General features: G+C 33.4%; 1 protein-coding gene and 1 pseudogene across 1 annotated transcript; one reads left to right on the forward strand and one right to left on the reverse strand.

Moving 5' to 3' along the window:
* The first annotated feature begins 781 nt into the window (after positions 1-781).
* On the forward strand, positions 782-10,120 carry LOC145796291 (structural maintenance of chromosomes protein 2-1-like; annotated as a pseudogene).
* A 6,645-nt stretch (positions 10,121-16,765) lies between these two features.
* Positions 16,766-20,065, reverse strand: LOC145795450 (sodium/calcium exchanger NCL-like). Its single transcript, XM_082879794.1, has 5 exons — positions 19,835-20,065; positions 18,840-18,985; positions 18,445-18,736; positions 18,049-18,363; positions 16,766-17,257 (listed from the first exon to the last, which is right to left on the reverse strand). Exons 1-5 carry the CDS (start codon positions 19,967-19,969, stop codon positions 17,189-17,191), a joined length of 957 nt encoding a protein of 318 aa, XP_082735920.1. The 5' UTR covers positions 19,970-20,065; the 3' UTR covers positions 16,766-17,188.
* Between the last annotated feature and the right edge of the window lie 1,989 nt (positions 20,066-22,054).

Here is a 22,054-nt window from a genome sequence, read left to right on the forward strand (position 1 = left end):
TTTGAATGTTATTTAAGTAAATGTTGATTCAATACCCGACCAAACAGTTTTGTAGGGAAAAAATTGCCCTATCAGCCGAGTGAATTTTTCAAACTCTTTATACTGTCACTCCCGCGCACCACTCCCGCGCACCACTCCTCATACGCACCTCATCGTCGATTCTCCTGCTCGATTGTGTTCAACAAAGTCGCTCCTCCTCCGTCATCGCAGTCGCCTGTGTCGATTTTTCAACCAGGCATCAGCAGCGCTTCGAGAAGTACTTGGGCCTCCATTGTTAAGTATGTATTTTTATCTCTCTCTCTCTCTCTCTCTCAATCTTTGTAGTTGTGTTCCATTACTCCTCTTACTCACATGGTTGCTCTCTCTTTTCGCACCTAACAGCACCACCATCACCATTTTTCTGCTAGAACCAGTTCGCCTATCTTCAAACAACCCCGACATCAGGTATGGGTCCTCTCTCTCTCTGTCGCTCAATTTCTCTATTTTCCTTTGTTTTCCCTAATTGTCAAAACCAAGTTTTTTGAAATCCCTAATTTTAAAACCCTATTGAGTGAATGTTTGAAGGGATGGACTAAAATCATACTCTCCAGATAATGCAAAAAATGAAAACTGATATATATATATATATATATATATATATGAAATTGAAGCTAAGGTCAACCTTTATTACCTCTCTTACTGAACAGAAATACTCAAATAAGAATGAAGTGGATAAGAATTAAGAAAGGAAGAATAGAAAACACTTTTTTTGAGCTTTAAGTCTTTTCCTTTTTTATTTGTTATGTTTCTTTCTCTTAATAATATCAACGATCTTCTTGTTTATTTATTTTATATCTACAATTGTGGTTGCCTATTAAGGCAACTTCATGCTTTGGCAGAGGCTGAATCCAAACTTTCTATTCATCATAAGAGATTATCTGAAATTGAAGCTAAGGTCAACCTTAAATATTACCTCTCTTACTGAACAGAAATACTCGAATAAGAATGAAGTGGATAAGAATTAAGAAAGGAAGAATAGAAAACACTTTTTTTGAGCTTTAAGTCTTTTCCTTTTTATTTGTTATGTTTCTTTCTCTTAATAATATCAACGATCTTCTTGTTTATTTATTTTATATCTACAATTGTGGTTGTTCTTTAATTTTGCTCCTAAGAGGTTATGGTTATTCCAAAAGCCATATAGAGCATAATTGTTTCATCATAAATTTTAATCAGTGGATAGTGCTGGTGGCATTCTGTATCTTAACACTAAGCAGCCAGTCACAATGCTTAAATGCTGATTTTCCTTTATTGTTTTCTTCTTGCCTTGACATTCAGATCTCTGAGCTCCTTACTCTACAGAAAAATTTTAAGGACCTTAAGGCACAGATGGAGCTCAAGTCATATGATCTCTCACTATTCCAGAGTAGGGCTGAACAGAATGAACATCATAAGGTTGTGGTTTTAGCCCCCAATATAACATCTTGAAGTGGGAATTTAAGTGCTGTTTAGCTTAGTCCATTTGTCAGTATGATACCTCATTCTCTGTTTCCTGTACCATTTTATTTATTTACTTATTGGGTGTATTGTAGCTTTGTGAGCTTGTAAAGAGGATCGAGCAGGAACTTTTAGAAGCAAAATCTGCTGCCAGTGAAAAGCAACTTTTGTACGACGAATGTATAACTACAGTGTCATTGCTTAAAAAATCAATCTGTGAGAATACTAATAATCGGGATGTCAGGCTCAAAGATTTAGAGAAAAAGATTAAGGCAATAAAAGCTCAGGTGCAGTCAGCTTCTAAGGACCTCAAGGTAGGTGTTGAAATTGCTGACATTTATCATAAAATTCCAGTAAACCTTGTGCAAACAACTTAACTTACTCATTTTTACAATGGATTTCCTGCCTTTCATTTATATGCAGATAACAATAGTGATTTTTTTCCTAGCATACTTTAATGCAAGTTACACTTGATTTCATTCCACAGAGGAAGATGGTCCTTTGTTGGCCTTTATAATAACCCTGACAATGCTAGAGTATCAATGTTTGCCCCCTTAAACTTGATGCGACATTGCATGTAATGACTAATAGCAAAATAGTTACCAAATTGTTTCTATCAGATGAGAAGTCAAGAGTTCTGAGTGTATGCCAGCATAATGCCTGAAAAGGCCAGTGACATCAACTATGTTTATCTTTAGATTTCTCATATTTTCCTTATTCTGTTTAAACATATTTTGTTTTTTTTAGAATGTCCATAGTGTTGGAGATGAGATTATATTGCAAAGATATCAAAAAATATGAAGATCCCATTGATTTGTGCTTATTATAACTTTTTGTATCTTTGATTTATTTTAATTCCTTAACTGAAGGGATTTGATTGTATCTCACTCTCTATATATATAGTGTATCATGTAAACAAAAGTGTGAGTTGAGTGAATGAAAGATATAGTCCCTTAGGGCTGTGTGTGTGGATGTAGGCCAATATTGGCCAAACTACGTTAAACCTTTGTATTCCTTCTTTTCTCTCTCCATATTCAACCTCATTGCCTTGTTACAAAATTCAACTAATATATTCTGATATCTTTGACATTATAATCTTATCTTGGACAATATATATATATATATTTGGATAAGGTGAACTTCAAAAAGTAAGTTTTCCACCTGTATGACTTAATTAAATGTGGAAGTTTGTTAAATATGGGTAGAACAAATACGAGTCAATTGCTTGTCTTTTTATGATTTGTTGTCTATGGTTAGTAAGTCACATGCATACATATAATGAAATTATTTTCTTGGCACTTATTTGTCCTCATTATCTTGTTTGCCCCCCAAGCATTGTGAAGTTGAGGTCTGCTTTATTGATACGAACATTTGATGTTTTTCCACTACGATGATAATTGCAACACAAACACTTTGTGTCATGTTTTGCATGGAAATGGTGCTTTTAATTCCATACAAATTGTCTTCGATAGTGATTATCGATTACATTCATAAAAATCTTAATAATGACTTTGGAGTTCCTTTTGACTTGGTTATGCTTGTGAGTAGGGGCATGCTAATGAAAAGGAGAGGCTTCTTATGGAAATGGAAGCTGTCAAACAAGAATGTGCATCCTTGGAGAGTCAATCAGTTTCTCTGAAGCAGCAGATTACCAGTCTTACTTCAGAAGTAGATGGACATAAAACCAGGGTAAACAACCATTTATTTTTTTGCAGTTAGTGCTTCACCTCAATTTCTTCCCCATCAAAAAAAAAAAAGAACTGCTCCACTTTCTCTTGCAGATTGCTTCCATAAGAAATGCTCATGATCAGGCGCAATCTGAGCTCAATCTTTTCTGCTCAAAGATAAAGGAGTGTGATACACAGATTAGTTGCATTCTCAGGGAGCAGCAGGAACTTCAACACAAAATTAGTGAGACAAATCTTGAGAGGAAGAAGATGGAAAATGAGGTAATGTGCTAAGCGGCTCATGCATTCTCTCCACTTTTTGGCTAATGACCCACTTTGTTTGTTTTTTTTTTTTTTTTTTTTGTTTTTTGTATTGTTTTGTGGTAGGTAAAACGAATGGAGATGGAACAGAAAGTTGCTCCTTGAAGGTCGAAAAACTAATAGAAAAGCATGCTTGGATAACACTTGAGAAACACCGATTTGGAAGAAGTGGGACAGATTATGATTTTGCATCTTGTGATCCTCATACAGCAAGGGAAGATTTTGAAAAGCTACAAGTTGAGCAATCAGGGTGTGTATCTGAGAAACCCTATCTGCTGCTTTTACACTATCATCAACATTTTTTGGCCATCTTCATATGTACAAATTGTCATTGTCATTGTCATCCATGAATCAAGCAGGAGTTCCTAGCACATTTTTGTCATTTCTTTTAGCCTTGAGAAACGAGTTAACAAGAAAGCTATGGCAATGTTTGAGAAATCAGAAGACGAGTACAATGATTTAATATCAAAGAAGAACATTATTGAGGTTTGTAACTGTTGAACTGTTATAACTTCATTGTACCAAAATCTCTTTACTTGTCCTGATTTTGTCTTGCATAGAATGACAAGACAAAAATCAAGATGGTGATTGAAGAACTTGATGAAAAGAAGAAAGAAATGCTGAAAGTTACTTGGGTTAAGGTTAACAAGTAAGTTAAAACTAGTAGTTTATGTCAACAGTGTTCATATATTTCTTCTAGCTTTTAAAAGTACTGAAACCCTGTACTTACTCTTTAAGAATTTGTACTGCTCTTAGTGATTTTGGATCCATATTTTCTACACTATTACCTGGCACAATGGCGAAGCTAGAAACTCCTGAGGGAAGTACCTTCTTAGAAGGTCTTGAGGTTTGTGTTGCATTTGGAAGTGTTTGGAAACAGTCCTTGTCAGAACTTAGTGGTGGACAAAGATCTTTACTTGCACTTTCTCTAATTCTGGCACTGCTTCTGTTTAAACCAGCTCCACTTTATATACTGGATGAGGTACATAACTTGTTTAGTTCCTAGAAAGAGTGGTTGACATGTCTCATCTCCAGTATGTTCACTCTATAAGTGATGCATGTTATTTTTCTATTAGATGAGTTTGATTTGTTGTAACTTATGATGTCCTTATTTTATCCTCTCTCTCCCTCTCATCTTCAGTATTGTTGTTTCTACTGTCATGGTAATGGGTAAGTGTGTTAACCATCAAAGTCCCCACCATAGCTACTCATGGTAATGGGTAAGTGTGTTAACCAAATTGCATTATATTTATGTTCAAAGTCAAGGCAAATAAACGTGTTATGAGAATATTAGAGAACCAATTGTGAGACAAAAAGGGGAAAACAGCCCATTCGGGCCAAACATTGGAAACAGCACCGAAACAGCCTCGATATCATAATAGGCACCTTGGCCTACATTAAAAAAATGTGTGAGAGGAAGCGGCGCATTGATTGGAAGCATGGTTAAAGAGTTAGACAAAAAAATGTGAGGAAAAAGGCGAAAACGGGCCATTTGGGGGCAATATAAACTAAAAAACCCCAAACACCCCGGAGATCATCACGGTCACCTCCGACTAGATTAAAGAAACTTGTGGGACCAAGCGGTGTGTCGATAGGAGTAGGGTTGAAGCTGGCGAGAGAGGTGAAGAGTCTATTGATGCAAGTGAAGAGTCTTTGTTAGATAAAACGGGATATTTATGTTGCTTTGCCCTAGATCTTTTTAGCCCTGTCAAGTTTTTTGCTTGTTGGGTGTTCCTGGTTTCCTAGTGGTATGGCGTTTATGAAACCTTCTATTTGTGGCTTTGATGAATGGAACATTAAGTTGACTCATATAATTTTAGGATGATGTTATGGAAAGAAAGAAACCCACAATCTACTGAATTACTAGTAAAGACTAGTACTGTAATTTTCATGATTATATTTTTAGAGCTGCTTATAATTTAGCTAGTTATTTGAAATCTTTTAGCTTTAGAAATTACATGGACCGAATTTCATCAGATTTGCATCAGATCTTAGAAATATTGAAGGCAAACTAGTTGGTGTCTATAGCGTTAGGTTCTTGGGACTTCTGTTACAACTAGAAGCTTGTTTACTATAAAGCTTCATTCAATATTTTTGTTGCAGTATCTAAACATTGAAATGGCTCCTCATTCCCTACCACTTTGGAAAATTCAATCGAACTTTCTTTTGTAGGAGACCCTTACGGGCACCTCATCCAAGGTTGCATTTAATAATATATTTTCAATATATTTGAGATGTGGTAAGGGTTTGTTTTTATTTTTACGTTGTAGATAAACAAGCTTCTTCTCTACTATCTCATAGAAATGTAGCCTATAACACTTGGTAAATCAGCTATCAAACATGATTTTAATTTAAGGGAAAATCCTCTTTATCCCTTTAGGGTTTGGCCTTGAAGCACTTCACTACCTGTCAATTAAAAATACCATAGACTCCTCATGTGCTTTTAGACTAAATTGCAACACTAACTCCATAATCTTAATACCTATCTACTTTCTTCTCATTCTCTCTCTTCTGTTATATATATAATATTTTTTTTATTCTAATTACATGTTAACCAAATAAATTATTAGCCTATACACCCTAACATTATAATTTATTTTGTAAGTTATATCTTAATTTATAATTTAATCATATTATACACATATAAAATTGTATATATAAATGAACAAGTTTTAGGATACGCTGGAGTTATTCAAATTCGAAGAGGTATTTTCGATATTGGAATTGATTTTCAGGACTAGAATGTGTGATGGTAGTGGGTGCTATTGGGTTTGTGTAGAATGGTGGGTGAGGGGTGAGGGAATGGCAAGGCTAGTGGGTGAGGGGAGATGGGGTGGGCTAAGTTGGGGAGAGGGGTTGACAGAAGATGGTTGTGGAAGTGAAAAAGGATTACAGGGGTGGTGGGTGAGCAAAGTGAGTATTGTAACGGAACTAGGTGAGATGAAAGGAGATGGCAGGATAAAGGGGAGCAAGGTTTTAAAAATGGACTGAAACTATTATGTAACACCATTACATAATATTGCTATCCATTACAACTGCTTTGGCAGAGTGATTCAATTGCACAATTGAAATGGCCCTCATTGTTATGAACACCTGTAACAGGTTAGAAGATGATGTTAATGATGTTTAACTATTGTAAAGTTGAACAATAGTTAGAATTGATATATACATATGAATGATGTTTTATTTACAAAATGGTATTGATAGTCATTTAATTTGTTAATGTTTCCTTTACTTTCCACTGAAATTTTTTCATTTTTTGTCCAACTTTACAATAAACTGATGTGCAAATATTTTCAACAAAAAGTTGCCTGACATTATTTCTCATTTTCTTTGGTACAGATGGATGATCTCGTGCACAAAGCTAAATTTTATAGGACTAATTGGCATGATAAGAATTTTTGAAGGAATATATATTTTTGGATAGATGTATGTATGGAAAAGATTTGGGTGGACTAGTAGTTATATTTTAGGATGGATGTGTATGGAAAATATTTGGGTAGATTACTGGTGTGTATATTTTTTGATAGATGCGCATGGATAACAATTTAAAACATAATAACAAGTAATTGTTATGTTTTAAATTGTTATGTTAGATGGATGTGACTTGGATGATTATATAGATTACAAGTGGATTTTTAATTGGAGGAATATGTAGTTTGAAATTATTTGTGGATGAAAATTTATAATAGTTGATGACTTTCATTAAACAGGTTCAAGATTGGATGATTTATGTATTTTGTCGAATGTTTATGATTCAGTTGATTTGAATGATTCTTGCAAATTATATATTATATTGAATGGATTGGATAGATTATTATGAATTACAGGTTTATTTTGTTAGATGTTGGTGACCAAATTTTGAATTTGTTTTTTTGGTTTTGCGACCAATTGATTAGTCGGGAAAGATAACTAATATTTTTGCCAACTAAATCAGGTAGGTGAGAGGGTACATTTGGCGACTAGATAATTAGTCGTTAAAATCATTAATTTTGGCGACCAAAGGATTTTGTCGCTAATAGGTAAATTGCCGACTAAAGTTTTAGTTGTGTAAACATTCTGTTTTGCGACTAACATGTTTGGTGGTGGAGTAATGCCACAATTGGCGACCAAATTTTCTGGTCGCGGAATGTGACAATTGGCAACATAAATTTTTGGTTGTCAAAACGGGCCACAATTGCCAACCAAACTTTTTGGTCGTAGAATGTGTCATTTGCCGACCAAATTTGTTGGTCGCGGAATGTATTGCCGACCAAATTTTTTGGTCGTGAAATGTGACAATTGGTGACCACATTTTTTGGTCGCCAAAATGGGTCACAATTGCCGACCAAATTTTTTGGTCGTTGAATCTGCGAATTGGCGATTGACATGTTTGGTCGGGAAAATATAATTTTTCGCGACTAAAGTGTTTTAACAACTAAATCTTTTAGTCGCAGTAATTATATATTTAGCGACCAAAAATTTAGTCGGCAAATAGAACTTTTTCGCGACTAAAGTGTTTTAACTACTAAATGGATTAGTCGCAGGAATTATATATTTAGCGACAAAAAATTTAGTCGGCAAATTAACTTTTTCGCGACTAAAAAATTTTTTAGTCGCTAATTACTTTCCGCGACCCTCAATTGGCGACCAAGGTGGCGACCAAAAAAATTAGTCGCGGATAACTTTTGCCGACTAAAAATGGACTTTTGCCGACCAAAATTTTAGTCGACAAAAGTGCGAATTCTTGTAGTGTTAGCAATTAATATTGAGGGTAAATGTATATTTTGAAATTCACATTCATATAGATATGATCTATGGTAACATTTAATTTCTTATATATGATTTTGCCATTATTTATAATATTAACAACTAATATTGAAGGTAAATGTGTTAACAAACTTCCCACAGGATTTATGGGAACATAAGTTTTTTAGTAGGACCATATGCAGCATAAGTCTCCTTAATAGAACTTATAAATAATTTTTTCCAAATTTATAAGTAAATAAAAAAAAGATTCTGAAATTAATTTTAGATTCTATTGGAAAAACGTACACATTAATTTTTTTTTAAGAACTTTATATTATTTACAATATAAAAATATAATCTAATCTAAGGGAGAGGATGGTGAGACTTTGAAACCCAAATATAGAATCTAGTAAAGAGAGTCCTTACCACTTGCACTACCCCTTTTATCATGTATACGTTTGTTTTGTTGTTGGATCTAGTTAACAAAAATTGAGGAATAGAATCTTTTTTGTTGTTTGTTTGATCTAGTTAACAAAAATTGAGGAATATTATTGTTTTGTTGTGTTGAATCGTATACGTTTGTTTTGTTGTTGGATCAATTTTTTTGACCTTACTGAGGAAGTGCGGTGAGAATAAATTTGCTCTCCTATGCTCGTCTTGATTGTATTTATATATAATATTTTTTAATAAAATAAAATAAAAATATTATATTTAATATTTATCTTCACTCATTTATTTTGACTCTAGTTAACTATAGATTATTATTCATAATAAATATTATTTGAGTGGTAGTAGGGAGGACACTTATGTGTCTAATTGAGTAAGATTTTATATTCAAGTTTATGGAGAGATGTTGGTTTCATTGTAATCAAATTACTAAAATATAAATCGCTATCTTGAGCAATATATATATTGAAAATGTTAGAAATTTCAAATATTTTACCAAATGTCTCATATGGGTGTGTTAACATTACTCTCTATATATATGCGTGTGTATATTAATATATATGGAAAAAACTATGGAATATATCTTTTAAAGAGTGTGTACCATATGTACCTTATAACAAAAAAAGAAAATAACATAACCACATACATTTTGAGTTATAACTATAAAAATAAAAATAAAAAGCTATAATCAAACATTACATAAGGTATAACCAAAGATTTTATGAGTCATAACTAAAATATTGTTATAATTAAAAAAAAATTGTTTATAAGTAAAGAAGAAAATGACAAAACTTGAAGTTCATATGGTACATCCCTTTCAAAAAGTGTTTAATGGAACTAATGGCTAAGATGATGCTTCTCCAAAACGACGTCGTTTTGGTGGCCAGACTTAAAAAAAAAAAAAAAAAGAATTTTTTTTTGCAGAGTTTGCAAATCGAGAGGGAAGAGGAGAGAGAGCTAAGGAAGAAGAAGGAAGCCGTCACCGCCCCGCCATTCGCCAGACGCCGCGAATTCATATTGGCTACAACTCTTATCTTGATTTTGTGGCTTTGGTGTTTTTTGTTTGTCCTCACAGAGAATCATCCCCAAATTTTTCATGTTCAAAGAGGTTTACACTTCAAATTTGATCTGGGTTTTCTTTCTTGAATCCAAAAAAATGCTTGTTTGAGTCAGATTTAACAGAGTTTTGCATTGATTTGCTTTCTATGGCATAGATTACTGGTGAAACAGTAGAAGAGAGTTGTAGATCAGTGTTGATTTTCATTAATTGTACATGGATTTCAATTTCAATCCTATCTCATTTTTCAATTATTTTATTTTTTGGGTGAATAAATTTGTCAATTTCTATTTTTTCATTGTTGTTCGTTTTTTTTCTGTGTTAGGTTAATGGGTTTGATCTCTCAGGAAGCTCATCGTCATGGACGACATCATCTGCAAATGACATATGTGATAAACAACTATCACAAGAACCCATATCCACTTAATTTGTTCGTTGATGATTAAGAAAAAAACCATTATCAAGGTATTCAATAAATTGTATAAAAAAATTAAAATGTAATCGATGAGAAGACTAGTATTACAAAATGTTATAAGCATATTGTACAATCTTAATTGCATCAAGAACTAGTTTCTAATGCATCTTGATTTGTACACACACACAGAGAGAGAGAGAGAGTCCAATGTTCAGCAACAAATAGAAGAGAACTTTTTGCTTCTCATGCTTGATAATATGTTAGAATGAGCCAGTGATGGCAATCTTTCAGTGATGGGGGGTGGAAAACAAGAGTCTTGGGGGAACCCATTGCTCCATCTAGACTCCAAGAACACCAGAAATAGACACAGAAGCCCAGTCACTGAGATTGCAAAAGATAGATACAACTCTGCAGAGAAACTAGGCACTACCACCATTCTTTTAGCTTCAAACTGTGATCCACGGCGGCGGAGGGGTGTCGGGAGGCAGCGTTGTCTCTCTCTTCTTCTTCTTCTCTCTTTTTCTATATCTGCTGCGTGTATAGGAAGTTGAAATTTGGAATTTTTTATTAAATTTTTTTTTTCAAATTACTCTCCAAAACGACGTCGTTTTGAAGAGGCTGAATCCCAACCATTAATTCTATTAATGGAACATGTGTCGCGTTATAAATAATCACTCTAGAGGATCACTTCACAAGATCACTCTAGAGGATCCGGACGCAAAAAAATAGACCAAAAGCCTCTACTGTGGCATGACAAATCACGTGATTCACAGTACTGTCAACATAGGTCAGTAAATGTCCATTTTGCCGTTTGAATTGTACATACTATGTCAGCAAATGCTTCTTTGTTGAAAAAATATATTTTATTCTTAGGGGCAATTTTGTCATTTTATATCCCAATATCATTTCAAACATATTTTTCAAGACAATAATCAAAAGAAAAATTCAATTCATTTTCTCAAATACAAAAATTAAAATAACCTATTAAAATAGCCAAATAACCAAAAAATCAAAATAGTAGCCATTTCTTAAAACGAGACCATAATTTTGAAATATATAATATAAATAATTTTAGTATTTTAATAATATTTTAATTTTAGTTTTAAACTTAAATAATTAAATTTTATTTTTCATTAATGTGTTTTGCTGCAAGATCATTGCAAAAAAATAATAACATAAGATCAAGTCCGTCAAATTGTCATGGCTGAAAGGTTATTTGAGATGATCTAAATAAGTGCACTTTTTGACTTTTTATGAAATATGGATTGGGTTTGGATTGTGTTTGAAGTGATGTGTTAGAGAGATGATGTAACTTAAATAAAATGATGTGACTTAAATAAGATAGTGACTTTTTGACATTTTTCAAACATGCCAAGTCAACCCTTAATCTTTTAAATTTTAACCAACATTTTTCAAACGTTTGTTATTAAACTTTTGTATTTGTATGGTACTTGGTAGAACTTTCAAGCATGTTTGATTTTAGAGTTTAAAATAAGTTTTAAAAAAGGGTTTATATCATTAAACATAAGGACAACAAGTATTAATTTACATATATATTAAGTTTTTTAAAAGGCCATATATCATTAAACATAAGGACAACAAGTATTATTTTACATATATATTATGAAAATTTATGATAAATCATATTATTATAATTATTGGATTAATTTAAATTTTTAATAAATAATTTACATAAATTTTATTAAATTATTAAATTGAGCCTTGTGATAGGTTGAATAAGCCTAAAAAATGTTGCCTAGTCGACTAGTATAGGCTCAGTTGATTTATCATAAAAGTGTGATAAAGTCGTTCATGAGACCATCTCTAACCCTGAACCAAACTTAGCATTAAATTTAAAATTTGGTGAAAAAAATATTTTTTCATGCTCCAACGGTTTCACCAAATTGATATCAAATCGAGATTTCACCAAACGTTTCACCAAAATGAGGACAGGCTCCGCATTTCACCAAAACACTGTGCATGATCGTTGGGGAGACCAACCGGTTGACCGGCCGGTTAACCAACCGGTCGACCACCAAATGGTTCAAACAGTTCCAAAAAAAAGGTTCAAACAGTTAAAAAAAAAAAATTCGCCTTACCGATCGACTACTAAACGGTTCAAACAGTTCAGAAAAAAAAAATTCCTCTTACCGGTCGACCAACCAGTTGTCCCCGGAACAGATTTGATAAAAAGTGAAGCGTTGGAGCCAGTGGTATCAAATTGAGGAAAGCATCATTTTTTTCATCAGATTTGATGAAAAAAGAAGTTCAGGGTTGGAGATGCTCTAAAGGTCGGTTATTTGATGGATTAGGTTGGATGTGGTTATCAGTGAAAGAATGGTTAGTGAAAAGATTGTTAATGTAAGAATTATTAGTGAAAGAATAAAGTGAAAGTATGTTTATTTTAATAATAGTGTGAGAAATAATTAATGATAAAATTATTAAATTATTTTTATGTAAAATATAAAAAAAAATCTATATAATAAAATAAAATTATTTTTTAAAATGTACCAAAATATATGAGAGATACATTTAGGGGTTGTTTGGGGTGTCCTAAATAAGTGCACTTTTTGTCTTTTTGGACTAAAAAATTGAGGTTGAAAATATGGATGTTTGGGTTAACTTTTTGACTTTTTATGGAAAAATGTGTAATAAAAAATTGTAAAAATTGATTTGTAGGGAAAAATTCGAATTGAGAGTTGTGCAGCCGTAATTGTTGACTTTTGGTGAATAGTGTTAACTTTTTAACTTTTGAAGTAACTTTTTGACTTTTTTATAAGTTTCCAAACTTGGCCTTAATTTGAATGGCTAAAATAATTCTTTAATATCTAATAGCTGAGATCAATTTTTTTTCTTGCCCAGACACTCTCTACTCTCTCTCCCATGTCTCTTCAACTCCCTCTCTACACGTTCTCTTTCACGTCTCTTCAAAATGTATCAGGGAACCTGATCTCTGCGATCCGCAAACTGGTGCCCACGACCATCGCCAACCACTTACGATCATCGCAAAAAAACTGTATAATCATCTCTCTCTCGACGCCGCTCAACACCACCGCCGCTTCTCATCATCACCGTCGCCAACACCTACCCAACTTCACGACTGTCACACTGTGTTTGGATTGAGTGATTTGGAGAGAAAAGAAAAGAAATAGAGAGAAATGTATTTCTCTTCCTTGTTTGGTTATCTTAAGTGGAGAGAAATGGGAAGAAATAGAGAGAAATGGAGAGAAACTCATTTCTCTCATAACCCTTATTTTCAATCTTCCCAAAAGTGGAGAGATTGGGAGAGAAAAGAAATCCACAAATGTTTATATTTTCATAATACCAATTTTACCCCTATAAAAATAAAAGAAATAAAATGATTGAAAATATAAAAAGGTTATTTTGGTAATATAACATAAAATAATTTCTTTTCTTTTCTCTTAATGAAATCTAACCAAACAAGAAGGAGAGAAATCACAATCATTTCTTTTCTTTTATTTCTTACTTATCCAAACAAAAAGGAGAGAAATTACAATCATTTCTTTTCTTTTCTTTTCTCTTATTACTTAAGTAATCATTTCTTTTCTTTTCTCTCCTAAGTTACCAAACATAGCATCAGCGAACAGCAAAAAACCAATTTCGCGACTGTCTACCACTGCCGCTGCTCAACATTGCTGCTTCCTTCGCAAGGTACACTCGATTTCTGCCTCTCCCCTTCTCTCTCTGTTTTTGTGTGTGTGTGTGTGGCTGTCTCTGTTTTTGTGTTTCCCAAAACAGAGGTATTTTCCATTGTCTTCATTGATTTTTCTTCAATTCTTCAGTTCTTTGCGGGTCACTGTCTCACCAGTTAGTTCCCCTTTTTTTACTTTTCGCATTTTATCTATCTATTAGATTTTTCTGGGTTTTTTTTACTCCTTGAATTTCTGGTCAACTGGTGATCATTTGGTTGAATTAGGGTCGGTTAATAGGGTCGGCTTAGATCTGGTGCGATTTGTAATGGAAACCTAACAAACAATGCAAAAAAGAGCACCATAATGAAAAATATATGGGAATATATGCACGTGCATACCAGCTCACACTCACTATTGCATACCAGCAAGTCATGACATAATTTTGTCTTCTCTTTTTTTTCTTCTTTTTTTTTTTTTTTTGGGAATGCATATATACAAATATACACCAGTTTGTAAGGCGTTATGTGTAAACAGTGGTGAAAGGAGGTATTTAAAGTGAGGGTGAGTGGGGGGACAATTAAATAGAGAGTAGGAATTCATAAGTGGATAATCTTGCAACAAATCCGATATAAATAAAAAAGAACAACATCGCAAGGGCAAGTTTTTTGGGAATTCTGATGCTTTAAGGTTATGCACATATTGTTATTATGGGTCATTTAGTTTTAGATTATGTACATACTGTTATTATGGATCATTTAGTTTTAATCTAATATATTTTATTTGAATTTCATTCTCCAAAATTAATTACAAGCACCAAGAACTGGTTTGTCTATATGGTTGCAACATCTACTTGCACTGTAGTATGGTTGTGGTGATAGTGTATGAAGAACACCATTGAGTGTCATTAGAGTTCGTTTTATGATTTATTGTAAAAACAAATTTTGTTGTCAAATTAGAGTTGGTTTTTTGATTTATTGTATAAAAAAAAAGGCACCATTGAAAACAGTAGGTATTGGGTTTTGATTGTTGTGAAATAGGATGATGAGTGACTATAAGGTGGAGACGATCAATGATGGTATGCAAGAGTTCTATAGCCATCTCTGATTTATTATTTTTATTTTTAATGTGGATTTTCATAGACCCAAAGACAGTAAATCATCTATACCCATTTCTGATTTATTTTTTTATTTTTAATTTTATATTTTTTGAATAAGCGAGAACGATTTTTGAATTTGTCCCAAAATGTATCAGAGATACATTTCGTTTGAATGGCCGAGATGATTCCTAATCAACATCTAACGATTGAAGTATGTGCAGTGATTTTAGGATTGGATCTATGTTCTTCTTGATGATTAATTTTTAATTGTTGTTGGTGTTGTGATGATCTGGGTGTTATGAGTGCTTATTGTTGTTGTTGATTTTAGGATTGAATCTATGTTTTTCTTGTTGATTGATTTTTAATTGTTGTTGGTGTTGTGATGATATGGGTGTTGTGAGTGCATATTGTTGTTGTTGTTGATGAATGATGATGATGTAGAATGATGATGATGTAGATAAGATACATGTATAAGACTTGATCTGTGCAAAGTAAATTTTTGTAGTTAAAATTTGTACAGGTTCTGATCTGTTTTATTTTTTATTTTTTGATTTTTTTATGATGATGATGAACATATAGGATTCGGTGATTATGTTATTGTCGATGAACAAATATGATTTGTTGTTGATGATAATGATCTTGAACAAATGAGTGGGTAAATTTTTAATGGACCCAAAGACAGTAAATAGGATGATGGTGTTCTGTTTGTGGGTTTATGATATTTTACACTCATTGTATTGTTGCGAGACTTCAGTTTGGCATTGAGTTGGATTTTGTAACCCTTTAGGGGTAAATTTGTTTTTGATGGTTTTGAAATGGGTTTCAAAACCCATTTCATTGAAATATTGGTTCGTGTGATTTTTTATTTTTGTTGATCAAGTACGTGTTTGGGTATGATTTTAATTTGTGTTTGTATTTCTAAACTGGTGGAGGAGGTTGGTGTATGATTTACAAGCAATAACCAGTCACTTATTTACAAGCAATAAATCAGAGATGGGTATAGATGGTCCGCAACCTTCATTGGTTTTGAGGCAGCCTAAGTGATTTACAGCCTAAGTCACTGTTTGGGTATGATTTACATTTTGATCATAACATTATTTACATCGTGCCTTTAGACACGGGCATACACTAGTATTTCTATATTAAACAAATATAATTTTTTTTTTACAAATAATAGGCTGCACTTTGGTGTTAAAAAAGAAAAGAAAAAAAAAGTAAAGAAAAGAGCACTGTTTCGATCAACTAGCGCGGCGACCGGATACACTCTAATCCCCGAATAATTTTTTCAATCCCACCTCTTGCACAGCTATACTAATTCGGTCACTGAGACGAATTGTCAATACCATTGGGCCATGTTTGTTTGGCTTCATAGGATAGAGTACGATGGGATTAAGTGAGGAGATTATTAGTGTGGTGGTATTAAGTTAGAGATATAGGACAGAGAGTGTTTGTTTGTGCAATACCAGATTAGTAATACTAGAGACAGTATTAATATATAAAATTAATATATTTTAATTTAACTATTGCTATAGATAATATTGTTTTTTTTTTTTTGGAAGCCATTATTACGGATTGAAGAGCTCCATAAAGAAAATAAAAAACACAAGAATTTGGCTTAAGAAATTCAATTTGACTTTTCTTTTTTTTCCCTCTCAATGTGTTTAGTTCAAGGGTTTGATGAGGGATTTAGAGGGGTGAGAGGGAATATAGATGAAATGTGAATCAAATATAACTATATTTCACACACCTTTCACACTTTTTCTACTTCTCTTTTCAAATCCCTACATAAATTCATGAACCAAACACAGTTTTAAGAAATCAGGTCATGGTTCATAAGCTGTTAACATAACTCAATTCATAATCCAAATATCCAATTAAAATTCAACACAGACACACAAATAACAGATAGAGTACAATATCAAGCTTGCACACAAATGATCAAAAGATGGAATACAACATCATCATGGCTTTCTATACATCCCGAAAAATCGCAATGCCATAGTTCTAGACATTTCAAAGTCACTAATGTGACAAATACTCAAATTCACAAACTAACAAAAAAATAAATAAATAAACATTTGATAAGTAAAAAGGTAAGAAACCGTGATTGATTAGTCAGTCGCCAGAAAGTACCAACCTCTATGAATCTCTCTATGACCAGCCAAGAACATAGTCAAGAACATACATGAGTGCCAAGGAGCACGGATAGAGGAAGAACGCCACTAAAGCTGTCCAAAGAGGGAAGGTGGTTTGGAAGCTAGCAAATGCACCCATCACGAGGCAAACGACTAGAATAACCAGAACTTCTGCTGAGAAGTCCCATGTCAATCCTCAGACATAAACCAGAGCTAAGAAAACCGACAAGCAAAGGACGTTGTTCATGGTTACTGCCCCATATAACTGCAACAGAAAAAACTCAGAGGTCAGGGTATTCAACAGCTTCAATTAAATTTATAAGAAATAATTCATTTTTATCTATATCTATCCTTCACTTCCAATAAATCATCTAATTTAAACTCTTAAATCAAAAACAAAAAACAATTAAGAAATATTGATACAATTGTTTCAATCTGAAACAAATACTAAATATATGGAGTTCTCAGTTGTTTTCGAATAGTCACGCGACTTCTACCTAGTTTTGATGGAGCTTGAAGGCAGTTTTTCTCAATTTCAGTATCTTAATTCAACATAAGCTACATTCACTAAATGTGCTATCTTTCAGGTATTATCTTTTTCTTTTTCTTTTATATGAAAGTAGCTTTTTTGGTTTTCATATGAGGGTACACTATTACTACTTTATCAAAAAAAGAACTGAGAAAATGAAGTGTATAGACTGGGTGCAATTTGGATGTGTCCCACACCGCCCAACTTCAAATTTATTTCGTTTACTTCACTTTGTAGACACTTTTTCTAGACACGTAGTGTTTCTGATGGGGGAATTACATCCAGAATTAAAAGAGATTGTGAGTATGTTATGGGTGGGTGTGCAAAGTTTGAAGTGGGTGAGTTCGTTGTTTAAGATTTTTGGTATAGATATTCAAAATATGTAAACTTGGGTGTTCAAATTCTAAGGAGTAGGCTATTACATATGTATACAAAAATAAAAACATAGTTAGAGTATTCAATGGAATACCCTTCCCCTAATGTATTGCTGCTACCGATGGAATACAAATAAAAAAGGGAAAACAAACCTCGGAAAATGTTAATGAGGCTGATCTCATCCTTTTCCGGCTAGCAAAGATAATAGCCGATACTGCCGCACTAGAGTTGGTAGCCAAAGGCAGCGCAATAAATGAGATAAAGAAAGATGGAATGCTTGTGGCATTGGAGAAATTATCAACAGCATCTACCAAAGGATCAGCAAATGCAGCTGCGATGATAGTCCCCACCACCAACATCAACACTGCATTAAGAGAGGTCCACTTGGGATTTTCAACACCCTCTAAGGCTTCGTCACTTTGATCCACACTTTGATCCCCCAAAAGATAGTGTTCTCTCTTTGTTTGCTGTAAATGCATGACCATTAATGATATCATAATCCGAGAACAGTACTAAAAGCTAGAGAAATTCAACATGGCACGAGATACCTTGTGGAAGTCATCAAGATATTTCATCGTGGCAGGACCAGCCTCACGAGAAGGATCTCCAGCCTGCTTCGCCTCATCAAGCCATTTTGAGATTCCATTGATGAATTCACACAAATCAATTTTATAATCATTAGAAGTATCAAAATCATTCATCACTTTCTTTACAGCATCATCCTCATTCAAGTTAATCTGATCAAAGCTAATCTCATCAAGCCGCATCCCTCCAATCAAAGCTTTCAATTCAGGTTCTGAAATAAATCCATCCTTATCCCCGTCAATTGTGTGAAATAGCCTGCCAAAAATCCATTTAAGAGTCAGAAAATATGCGAGTCCAAGTCTAAAATTTGTGAGTTTGCAATCAAAATCTTCAGCGGGAAGTATAAAAGAAAACCAACTTTTCTACAATTTCAGTATTAAGCTCGCCATTGTCCTTGATGAACCTTCCCAGTGCGCGTATCCTTAGATATTTCAGAAATCTTGATATTACATGCTTATGCTTCGCATAAGCAAGTCTTCTCCTCTGGATCCATGGCTGACAAACCTATATATAGAGAAGGAAAGTTAAGCACGGATAGGGAAAACCCGAACAATTCAGTTAACAGGGAAGAAATTTAACCAGCTAACTACAAGCAGGGATGGAACCCACTACTCAACACGACAAATAGGAGTTCACCATACCTTGTCGATTAAAGTTCAGGTGACAGGTGAGATAATATGGCCTCTGATAACAAGGTTTCCACTCTTTTGGAAGAGGAAAGCAGGGAAATTAAAACACCAAATGTAATCTATACACTTTCTGATGACTTAATTAACAAGAGGTTTTGCTGGCAACCAAGACAAAAGAGGCAAAAAAAAAGGCATTAGCATTACCCAACATTACATTTTCTAGAGTGAACATGTGACTCTTCAATTCTCCTTGTTGGATTCGCATTATGACAAGGGTAAGGGAATGAATATGTATCCATCACCCTACCCAAATTAGGTACTTAGATCCTCTAAATTTTAAACAATGTTTGGAGAAGAAAAAACTTGAATTTGATAGTAACGAAATAAGGAAATGGCTTCTCCTCAACTGGGCCAGTTCACACCTGATACTCATTTCCGAGTCCATGTAATAGCTATAACATGTTTACATTATCTAGTGCTGTTGTATTATTGTATTGTTCAAATTTGTTCATGATATATGTACACAATAAAGTTGAACATACTTGCAATATTTATGTTTCAAAACTTTTTTAGACATGAGTTGAACAAATAAATGCCGTAACCTAACTTTTTTGTATCCATGTATTATTTCAATTTATTCATGACAAAATAAATAAATGAACAAAAATATTGAGCATACTGCATAGGGTAGAAAGATCAATGCTGCATAGAAAATATATTTTACCTGATAAAGACAATATGAAATCAGCATACAGACAGAGACAACAAGTGCAATCAAGACTGCCAAGTGTCTTCCCGAAGTTGAATTCATAAGTTGTGGTATCTGGACAACAAGAAATGGTATTACAGATATAGCCATGATCCTTGCAGCATAGCTAGTCCAGATGTCAGTAGTGACACCAGAACCCACAAAGATGAGAGTAACTTATGTGGATTATGTAATCCATCAATAATCCTTAGCCAAACATTCTACACTTAAACACTTTCTAACTGGGATATAAAAAATCTAAGAAAATAAACAAGTCAATGACGCGTACGAAGTTAAACATGCATTCGATTATCAGTGATACTCTTATCACAATAGAAAATACTATGATTATGGCATCCAACTGTAAACTGTCACCTAAATAAAATCAAAATAAAAAGCAAACAGCTAGATGCACAAAAAATTATTTATTTTTTGGATAAGTGGAAAACAACAAGTATGATGATGATATCAAATAAATCATAATTTACGTATTCATGTGCCGTAACTTCACTTTAGGCGTGCCAACATCACCCATGTGTTTTTGGCTACCGAGAGAGAGAGGGAGAGAAGCAATTCGAAGTCAGAAATAATAGTTTTTCTTCAAACAATACATGATTTTCGTGCATAGGAAAAGAAAAAATGAGTAAGAAAGTCCATGGACATACCAGTTAAGCTAAATTTCTTTGTATCTTTTCCATTTATTGCAATTGAATCGTGCAGGTCACACTTGCCGACAATAACACAAGTTCCCCATATTACAGTTAGGAGCATGACTGTAGACCCAGCTAGCAAGCCCATTCCAACTGAGACCTGACTTTTAGCTGTTTCTTTAGTTCCAGAGAGTCCAGATACTGGAGAAAAACAATGGATTAGAATGGAAGCATTATAGAGACCAATCACAAAGCATATAATGTATATTGGATTTAATCAAAGAAACTTTGAAGCAAAAAAGACACAATTCAATGCAGGCCTTACTGAAAACATGAACTTTACTTGACATTGCATAATCAACTGGTCAGTCCAAACTACAATCAGTCTGAGGAAACATTGGACATGAAGAGTATATGCACGCTTGACATTTTTTCTTCATTTTTAATTCGGAGACGACATGCAAGACATTGAAAAACAATTCATGGAAAAGCCAAGAAGTCAAACTTAATGCTCCAGAAAGATTCCTCTTTGAATACTCTTAGATTGATTACTCCCTCTAGCATCTCAGGGGAAAAAACATGCAATTATGCATTCATGTTTTATAATCCCATATTATGTGTGATACCATACCAGTAGAACATAATAAGGCTCACCATTTGTAAAAGATACACCAGCTGTATATCTAACATAGTCATCAACATCATCTACTCCCGGCATCCTCTACCTAGATTTTCCCTTCCACGGTATTCTCATGCCACATAACTAATTTAAAGTTCACAAACTAGCTTTATTAGCTAATTGGAACCTCTTATATTCTAATGCTTGGCTTTATTTCATCCATCAAAAGAAAATTAGTTACAAAAAGTTTACCCGATGGCCAAATTTTCTAATTGGAGAGAATCATAAAACTTCTTCAACTAGATTGAGATATTGAAATACATCATACAAGGCAAATGAAATAGAAATAAATTTTTATCCTTTTTGTTTTATCCAAACAATTTTTTTTGTTTTTTTTGGTAATGATATATGAAGGGCTCCCAATTTAAAAAATTTGCCTTAGGTCCCTAATAACTTAGGACCGACCCTGATGACAAGGAGAATAATGGCATGATTAAACAAAAAATGCAAAGTTAAGTTTGAAGCAATAAACTCCTAATCAAGATCGATTGAACTTAAATTTTGAAGAATTATTAGGTTAAAAAATGAACATATATATATATATATATTCATACATTGAAGAGGAGATCCACAATTGCCATTAGTAATTTTCCAAATCCTGTACCTCATAGCTTAAACAATTGTTAACAAGAGAACTATTATTTGCGACCAAATCAATATAATTACCAATTGACACCTTGAAAGACTTTAAAATTGTAAGTTCTGTCACCCAAAAAACAAAAATCATACTTTCCACAAACAAGTTGAAAAATAAAAAGAAGAATAAAACACAATTCAAATAAATTTTCATTTAGTAAACATCTCAATTTCACCATGCTAAACATCACCACTTGAAAGGCTTCTGTATGAGCACGAAATAATCTTCTC

This window comes from Camellia sinensis, chromosome 7 (assembly GCF_055761805.1).
Source record: "Camellia sinensis isolate YWXY chromosome 7, ASM5576180v1, whole genome shotgun sequence".
NCBI classification, from domain to species: domain Eukaryota; kingdom Viridiplantae; phylum Streptophyta; class Magnoliopsida; order Ericales; family Theaceae; genus Camellia; species Camellia sinensis.